Genomic DNA, 10,213 nt, shown 5'->3' with positions numbered 1-10,213 from the left:
TGATCAGGACTCAACCAATGAGATTGCTGAAGGGATTCTGATTTTATCATCTGATATTATCATTTAGTTAGCATCTGATAAAGATGACCACCAAAACTCCATTAAGTAATAGATGACCTGAAGTAAATTCTTAATGATTAAAAATGGATGGAGTGATCGTAGTGACTTAGAAGACGCATCATTGACTGATACATTGTCAACACAAAATCTGACGCAGGGAGTGTGTATCGGATGATTGGCAGTAGGTGGACCTTTAAACACGTGAGTTCACGCGCGAGTTGAAATACTTAATGATTAAGTCTACTACTCAATAATAGCTTATCTGCAGTTTCATTGGCTGAAAATCTAGGTTGAATTCTAATAATGAATTGATTTTATTATCCTCGACTAACCATGATTCGCGGATGTAAGGAATAAATAAAAAAATATGTTGAGCAAAACAATGAAATAATTCAATTACTTTTGTCAGACATGTCAATTATTTATCCATATTTCCCTAAGTATTTAAGCACAACAGGTCAGAAGTTCACGTAAATAATTAGTTCTGGCTTCCATAACTTTAATGTTGATATTTATTTTTTTGATGTTTACAACACACACGTCCAAAAAGATAATATACAACGTGTTCGCTAAAGTTCTTTAAATGTGAATAGAGTACAGACACTGAAACTAGGCCGCCATCTTAATTCTAGTACCTAGATTCGCGAGCTCTGACGTAATCTAGGTCAGCAGGTTTTAATTAGGCTAACACTATTTTGATCAATTGTTTTTTTGAGAAAAACAGTCAAACATACCTTTAAAAATGATAATTTCAAAATTTCAACTTGTAATAAATTTTTTTACAGTATTTTGTAAACATAAACATTAAATCATGTCAAATTACTCGTAGTGGGGGATAGTATAATTTACCCCCACGACAAATCTGTCTCTAAGTGTTTTTTCAGGGACACTGAAATAAGTGCCTTCCTCTCTGATCATTTTGTACATATAAGCATGTTTAAGGGCAATTGGAAATAAATTATGTACTGCTTTATCACTGCTTAACGATGCGCCTAAAACAGAAATTAACGTTCAATAATTTCTTTATTTTGACACTAAGACTATGGGTCATGAAAACACATATCATAATTTTGCATTGCCTTAGTAAAAGAATTTAGATCACGTGACTGTCATTGAAAAAAATGTATACAAAGCAGACGAAATAACCAGCGAATGTTTAAGGATGTTTTGTGGAAAATATGGTTGGTTTCTATGGCATTTAATTTGGGATTAGTAAAACTACGTTGTTGCAGTGTTAACCATTGTTTGTAGTGAATTTATCTGTTTTAAATACATATTTTCGCGAGTTTGAAAGCATCTACTCTTGTAATTATGCACCAGTCAATTGTAACCACGGCCCCCAGGTCCGGAGAATAGCGGGGACTTTGACCTTCGGTCCAGCCAAGCCCGGGCAAAGTTCCCGCTCTGCGGGGACGAATTGCTCGCGAAACCCCCGCCAAATTCCCCCGAACCCAAGGGGCTCAAGGTAAAGCCCATTCCCCGCTATATTTGGCTGGAAGACAAAACTATCGCATTCACGGCACTGCGGGGCCAACTGAAAGGTAAAAACACGGCCCGTTTCTCCGGCTATCCCCGGTATACCCCCGAACCTTGGGGGGCCTTGGTTACAATTGACTGGTGCATTAGTTCGTAGTAAAAATGACATCATAGGCTTGCAGATACGCGCATTTCACGTGATAACCAGGTAAAAACAAAGATGGCTGCGAATCAAGGTTGGTCACGATTTTAGGGACTATGACGAAAGTGTTCTTTGGCTGTTTGCACTTTGCACCAACTCTTAGTTATATTAATATTTATTTTACTTTGGCAGCAGACTGCGTCAGGCTAATGCCGATTTAATAGGTTAGGAATGCAAAAATAAATATTAACTGTTGCATAATAATTGTTTGGAGAGTGTTGACATTCAATCTATTCATATCGCTTAAACAACACTTAAATACTTTGTCAATATCTTCAATACCAAAAGCTGATTTAGTTATATATTGATTCATTCAAAGATAATAACTAGAAACTTCATGGGCCATGTTTCTTTCATGCTTTTCGATGAGATATGGGGTTTTATCAGTGAAATTACAACAGTGAAAATATCAATTTGAGAACTACTTTTAAAATCCATTGTAGTTACATGTTCTTCCCCTTGATCAAAATTTGTCGACAAACTAGCGTGGTCATCATCATTACCTGGAAATCGACCTGTTTTCAAGCAAAACAGACTTGTCTCTGACAGTAAGATGACCGAATAGCCATATATCATGAAACACACTCTAAAACTAAGAAAAATGTTTATATCCAATGATTATCCGCAATTGTTTTGCCAACATATTCGACCTTTCAAAATGTTATAAAACTCGGAAAGTAAGCATAAAAGAAACAGAACATTTGTTTATTTCAGTGTAAGATTGTATTTTATTCCACTCGTGATCATAGAAAAACTAGATTTTCACTCGTGGCTTCGTCACTCGCGAAAATATGTTTTTCTATGACACTCGTGAAATAAAATACGATCTTACTCTGAAATAAACAAATACCTGCTATATATCCATGAAGTGCTTTAGAAAATACAATAGAACACTGAATCAAAATATTACTATATTTTGTAATCGAGCAAAGTTACTAAAGCAATTTTGTCACATTTATGATATTCATATCAAATAAGCTACTCTAGTTTTTTCCCTACATTTATGGGCAATTAAAAACAGTTTATGGGGGCTTTAAGTTCATTTGTACAATAAAGTTACAGTTTGGTATAATATGTCTTCTCTGCAGTGATTAACATAAGTGACAGGACATAAGCCTAAACATTGTGAAGAAAATTATCAAAAGCTACTTAATACTGACACTGAAACGTTGGGCTGAAATGGCGACTCATGTTACATTGCCACACTCAAAGGGGAGATTAAAATAGTTCAGTTTCTACACTTCAAAAGTGGCATTTTCCCACTGCGGTTTGTATTGTTCAAGTTTAGTGCCCCAACTCAAAGGAAAATAATTAGATATGCTGAAATAGCTAGAAAACGAGTCTACTGTGGCGGTAGCTTGGATTAAAACATAAATTAATGCTGGTAATTATAAATAATCAGTAGGCAGCTTCTTTTGAATGGTTGTTTATGGACATGGTTTTCATGCGAGAATATGAACGGAAAATATTTCGTATAATGATATGATAGTTAACACAAAAATACATCAATGGAGTCTTAATATTCAAACTCTACATAAAACTTCACGCTTGCCCTCTAAAGAAGGTATCATGGTAGTTACATTTTGGCATTATCACTCCAAATACCACCTGAAGAAAAGAAGATCGTTTACACCGTTAGTACCTTTTAAGAGTACAATGCTCCTAAGACTACATGCTTTAATGTCAACTTCATATTCAAATCTAATGTTGAAGTGGACTGAACGCCTATATAATTCTACATTGGTTGAGTCATGCCATGCCATACAGACCAAACTCTCCAACACGTCATACAGACCAGCCTCTCCACCATGTAATACAGACCAGTCTCTCTACCATGTCATACAGACCAGTCTCTCTACAATGTCATACAGACCAGTCTCTCTACCATGTCATACAGACCAGTCTCTCTACAATGTCATACAGACCAGTCTCTCTACAATGTCATACAGACCAGTCTCTCTACAATGTCATACAGACCAGTCTCTCTACCATGTCATACAGACCAGTCTCTCTACAATGTCATACAGACCAGCCTCTCTACAATGTCATACATACCAGTCTCTCTACAATGTCATACATACCAGCCTCTCTACAATGTCATACATACCAGTCTCTCTACCATGTCATACATACCAGCCTCTCTACCATGTCATACATACCAGCCTCTCTACCATGTCATACAGACTAGCCTCTTTACCATGTCATACAGACCAGTCTCTCTACCATGTCATACATACCAGCCTCTCTACCATGGCACACATACCAGCCTCTCTACCATGTCAAACATACCAGCCTCTCTACCATGTCATACATACCAGCCTCTCTTGTATGATCCGCCTCTCTACCATGTCATACATACCAGCCTCTCTACCATGTCAAACATACCAGCCTCTCTACCATGTCATACATACCAGCCTCTCTACCATGTCATACATACCAGCCTTTCCATCATACCATACAGACCTGCCTCTCTATCATGGCATACAGACAAGTCTCTCCACCATGTCATACAGACCCGCCCCTCTACCATGTCATACAGACCAGACTCTCCACCATGTCATACAGATCAGTCTCTCCACCATGTCATAAAGGCCCGCCTCTCTACCATGTCATACAGACCAGTCTCTCCACCATGTCATACAGACAAGTCTCTCCACCATGTCATACAGACCCGCCCCTCTACCATGTCATACAGACCAGACTCTCCACCATGTCATACAGATCAGTCTCTCCACCATGTCATAAAGGCCCGCCTCTCTACCATGTCATACATACCAGCCTCTCTACCATGTCATACATACCAGCCTCTCTACCATGTCATACATACCAGCCTTTCCATCATACCATACAGACCTGCCTCTCTATCATGGCATACAGACCAGTCTCTCCACCATGTCATACAGACCCGCCTCTCTACCATGTCATACAGACCAGACTCTCCTCCATGTCATACTGATCAGTCTTTCTACCATGCCATAAAGACCCGCCTCTCTACCATGTCATACATACCAGCCTCTCTACCATGTCATACAGACCAGCCTCTCTGCCATGTCATACAGACCAGTCTCTCTATCATGGCATACAGACCAGTCTCTCCACCATGTCATACAGACCCGCCTCTCTACCATGTCATACAGATCAGTCTCTCCACCATGTCATACAGACCAGTCTCTCCACCATGTCATAAAGACCAGTCTCTCCACCATGCCATACAGATCAGCCTCTCTACCATGCCATACAGACCAGCCTCTCCACCATGTCATACAGACCCGCCTCTCTACCATGTCATACAGACCAGTCCCTCCGCCATGTCATACTGACCAGTCTCTCCACCATGTCATACAGACCCGCCTCTCTACCACGTCATACAGACCAGTCTCTCCACCATGCCATATAAACCAGCCTCTACACCTTGCCATACAGACCAGCCTCCCCACCATGTCATACAGACCCGCCTTCTGCCATTCCATGGATACCAGCCTCTCCAAAATGCCATACAGACCAGCCTCCCCACCATGCCATACAGATCCGACTGTTGCCATGCCATAGAAACCAGCATCTCCACCATGCCATAGAGACCAGCCGTTCTACCGTGCCATAGAGACCAGCAACCCAACCATGCCATTGAGACCGGCCTCTCCACCATGCCATAGAGACCAGCCTCTCCACCATGCCATATAGACCAGCCTTTCCACCATGCCATATAGACCAGCAACCCAACCATGCCATTGAGACCGGCCTCTCCACCATGCCATAGAGACCAGCCTTTCCACCATGATATACATTCCAGCCTCTCCACTATACCATACAGACCAGCCTTTCCACCATGCCATATAGACCAGCAACCCAACCATGCCATTGAGACCGGCCTCTCCACCATGCCATAGAGACCAGCCTTTCCACCATGATATACATTCCAGCCTCTCCACTATACCATACAGACCAGCCTTTCCACCATGCCATATAGACCAGCAACCCAACCATGCCATTGAGACCAGCCTCTCCACCATGCCATAGAGACCAGCAACCCAACCATGCCATTGAGACCGGCCTCTCCACCATGCCATAGAGACCAGCCTTTCCACCATGATATACATTCCAGCCTCTCCACTATACCATACAGACCAGCCTTTCCACCATGCCATATAGACCAGCAACCCAACCATGCCATTGAGACCAGCCTCTCCACCATGCCATAGAGACCAGCAACCCAACCATGCCATTGAGACCGGCCTCTCCACCATGCCATAGAGACCAGCCTTTCCACCATGATATACATTCCAGCCTCTCCACTATACCATACAGACCAGCCTTTCCACCATGCCATATAGACCAGCCTCTTTACACTGCCATACAGACAAGACCAGCCTCTCAACCGTGCCATACAGACCAGCATCTCCACCATACCATAAAGACCAGCCTCTCCATCGCGCCATACAGACCAGCCTCTCAACCGTGCCATACAGACCAGCCTCTCTACCATACCATACAGATCAGCCTCTCCACCATACCATACAGACCAGCCTCTCCACCATACCATACAAACCAGCCTCTCCACCATACCATACAGACCAGCCTCTCCACCATACCATACAGACCAGCCTCTCCACCGTGCCATACAGACCAGCCTCTCCACCGTGCCATACAGACCAGCCTCTCCACCATGCCATACAGACCAGCCTCTCCACCGTGCCATACAGACCAGCCTCTCCACCATACCATACAGACCAGCCTCCCCGATTCATTGGAAAGTTTCTTGCTCCCGCAAATAAAACGAGGCATTATGCCAATGTTGTAATAAAACTAAGCTCAACAGAGACCATGTTGATTATGGATGTATTGGCTTACAAATTGTATTACAGATATTTGAAACTCAACTCTTCAATTGTCTCTTGAGTTCTGCTGTTGAAAATCTGCCAGGAACATCAATTATTGAGATACTTAACAAAATGAATGTTTCTTTACAATTCATGCCCCTATAATCTGCTTTAAGCGATCTTCAATTCGTTAACGTATTTAAGCTCAGCCAACGCTACTATAAATACCTTAGTTAATCTATGGACAAAGGTATATTTGAATGTACCCAAAGTTCCTAAGTCAATCGCATAATTGCAACTTAATCTGGATTTTGACAAAATACGATCGGTGTTTGCGTATTTTTCCTCAACGAAAATACTTGAATATCGCAGTCGACCAGACAGTGTTTAATTTATTTCTCGAATAACACACTGTTTTAACCGGTAATTTCCAATTTCCAGGGAAGTTGTTAGTATATTTAATCATTAAACAGCTAATATCTGAGAGGTTTAATGCAATCGTCTATCGTGTGAGACGCCTTTAGGTGCATTGCTGAGGACAAACACGGCCATACCTACTCCGAGAACCGTGGACTTCAACAGCCAATTGTGATAAAGTGGTTAATTCTTTGGTTTGGTAAAAGTTGACCGAAATGGGTATCTATTGGTCAATATTTATCCATTAATGACTTTTAACAAATGAAATCATTTAAATGTGAAAACTAACCAAAAGATAACGCTTGGACAACTTAACAAAGTTGTATGCAATTAACTGCAGAGGACCTTAAAGTAGATATGTCAAAAGCATGCTTTACAAGCATTTTGAGGGTTTATATAGATGAACTGTTATGTGAGACATGTCCTAGACAACAATGAACGAAATAATGAGAACGAAAACAATAACTGCATTAATTATGTCGACACGAACAGTGACAATTATCAGAAACATCCTCATCGTAACAAATTGTTTAAGCTTCCCAATAAATAAAACATAAAATGAGTTCATGTCTGCCAGAGCCGGCAATTAGCGGGAACGGTATTTGTCTAGCACGAGAAAACAGCACGATGAAGTTGGCACGGGGGAAATGGGGAAGATAATGGAATCATACAAGGGCGTATCGATCAGTTTCCGACCCGGCGCGCTAGATTTCTCTTTTATAATGTCATTAATAACGGCACCAACGGGCGCAGTTTTACGGACAAATATGATGAAGTGTTTTCGAGGTCGGCGAGATCAAGGACCAGTACAATATCGTTAACATCAACCCAAATGCAAATGATTCAATAGACGAAGTTTATGATAAAATATATGCACATATTTGTTTTAGTGTACTTAGATACAGTTAGCTTTAAACATGCATGTTCATAATATATATATATATTACTCAGCAGATACAACATTCCTGTCATCGTCTCACACGAACTAATGCGTCATGTTTCTGTGGAGCTTTTAAGTAAACGTTCCAAGGGTTACTATAAACATAAGCAGTCTTGCTCCTGAGAGATTAACAACATACCGCGATACACAAACATGAAAGGTATTCTTCCCAGTGTTGGCAGCTTGCGCGAGTTTGGAAGGCTCGGCTATGGTGCTGTGCGTGCTTCCTTGTGTAAACCCAGCTGTACCTACACACCTCACAAACAACTCTTAATATCAGTTATTCTTGCTTTGCAAAAAACAACAACAGTTACTTCTGGACTTATTTTCACTTGCCCTTCCTTTTGTTTGAAGGAAGCATTTTGTTCAGGAGTTACATCCACCTTTAAAAATACTACTTTGAAAAAATATATATATTAAACACTGTTTGTTGTTAATTATCCCTTAAGTCTGGCTTTGATTTTCTGGAGGCAATCTTAAACCAGTGGTTGAGATGATTCGACACTAAATCATCTATTTCTGTGTCCCTGCTGACTGCCGTTTGCGCATGAAGAAACCCATCATGATTATTTGATATTTTCCTGGAGAAAACGCTTAATTGCGATTTATGGGGCAGGAACGGTTGACTGTTACATCTTCACTACCTGTAGTGAATACAGATAAATAATTGTAATCACACAAATACACTCGAACAGCTTCTTTTAGATTAATGTTTCTGCAAGGAAATGGAAAGAAGAGAAGCAGAACAAGTATTTATGTTTCATGGAAACATTGTTTGGCACAAGCAATCCCGTTGTTATTTGGTGTTCGCACTTATTTGTGTACAAATGACAAACGAGGGTTTACCCATTTCACTGTAGCTCCATATTTGACGTTGAACACAACCAATTTATGTAGATCGCCAAAATGAACTCTAACATATACGAAGACGTAGCTGTACATAGTTAACAAATATTATTGTTGCATTTGAATAAGCAATGCAGCTAATAATTTTATTGTTGATATAATTGAATTCTTGGAAAAAAACAATTATAAAACGAAGACAACTTCCATTTGACGGTAAATGACGGGATGAGTTTCTGAGAGTCAATGGCGGAACGAGTTTCTGAGAGTCAATGGCGGTACGAGTTTCTAAGAGTCAATGGCGGTACGAGTTTCTGAGAGTCAATGGCGGGACGAGTTTCTGAGAGTCAATGGCGGTACGAGTTTCTGAGAGTCAATGGCGGTACGAGTTTCTGAGAGTCAATGGCGGTACGAGTTTCTGAGAGTCAATGGCGGTACGAGTTTCTGAGAGTCAATGGCGGTACGAGTTTCTGAGAGTCAATGGCGGTACGAGTTTCTGAGAGTCAATGGCGGGACGAGTTTCTGAAGGTCACTGAAGGTAGGAGTTTCTGAGAGTCAATGGCGGTACGAGTTTCTGAGAGTCAATGGCGGTACGAGTTTCTGAGAGTCAATGGAGGTACGAGTTTCTGAGAGTCACTGAAGGTACGAGTTTCTGAGAGTCACTTAAGGTACGAGTTTCTGACGGTCACTGAAGGTACGAGTTTCTGACGGTCACTGAAGGTACGAGTTACTGAGGGTCACTGAAGGTACGAGTTTCTGGCGGTCACTGAAGGTACGAGTTTCTGAGAGTCAATGGCGGTACGAGTTTCTGAGAGTCAATGGAGGTACGAGTTTCTGAAGGTCACTGAAGGTACGAGTTTCTGACGGTCACTTAAGGTACGAGTTTCTGACGGTCACTGAAGGTACGGGTTTCTGACGGTCACTGAAGGTACGAGTTACTGACGGTCACTGAAGGTACGAGTTTCTGGCGGTCACTGAAGGTACAAGTTTCTGACGGTCAATGAAGGTACGAGTTTCTGACGGTCACTGAAGGTACGACTATCTCACGGTCAATGTCGGTACGAGTTTCTGACGGTCAATGAAGGTACGAGTTTCTGACGGTCACTGAAGGTACGAGTTTCTGACTGTCAATGTCGGTACGAGTTTCTGACTGTCAATGTCGGTACGAGTTTCTGACGGTCACTGAAGGTACGAGTTTCTGAAGGTCACTGAAGGTACGAGTATCTGACGGTCACTGAAGGTACGAGTTTCTGACGGTCAATGTCGGTACGAGTTTCTGACGGTCAATGTCGGTACGAGTTTCTGACGGTCACTGAATGTACACATTCTGACAGTCACTGAGGGACGAGTATCTGACGGTCAATGTCGGTACGAGTTTCTGACGGTCACTGAAGGTACGAGTTTCTGACGGTCACTGAAGGTACGAGTTTCTGACGGTCACTGTCGGTACGAGTTTCT

At 41.6% G+C, this 10,213-nt stretch overlaps 2 protein-coding genes across 2 annotated transcripts; both read left to right on the top strand.

Moving 5' to 3' along the window:
• The first annotated feature begins 4,266 nt into the window (after positions 1-4,266).
• On the top strand, positions 4,267-5,058 carry LOC128226382 (adhesive plaque matrix protein-like). The gene has a single exon (XM_052936260.1). It carries the CDS (start codon positions 4,267-4,269, stop codon positions 5,056-5,058), a length of 792 nt encoding a protein of 263 aa, XP_052792220.1.
• Positions 5,059-6,058: 1,000 nt separating this feature from the next.
• On the top strand, positions 6,059-6,634 carry LOC128226381 (uncharacterized). The gene has a single exon (XM_052936258.1). The coding sequence runs from the start codon at positions 6,059-6,061 to the stop codon at positions 6,632-6,634; it is 576 nt and encodes a 191-aa protein (XP_052792218.1).
• Positions 6,635-10,213: the final 3,579 nt, after the last annotated feature.

Source organism: Mya arenaria, chromosome 3 (assembly GCF_026914265.1).
Source record: "Mya arenaria isolate MELC-2E11 chromosome 3, ASM2691426v1".
In the NCBI taxonomy this organism is placed as follows: Eukaryota; Metazoa; Mollusca; class Bivalvia; order Myida; family Myidae; genus Mya; species Mya arenaria.
Note: the sequence above shows the minus strand (reverse complement) of the source record. Positions and strands in the feature narration are given on the sequence as shown.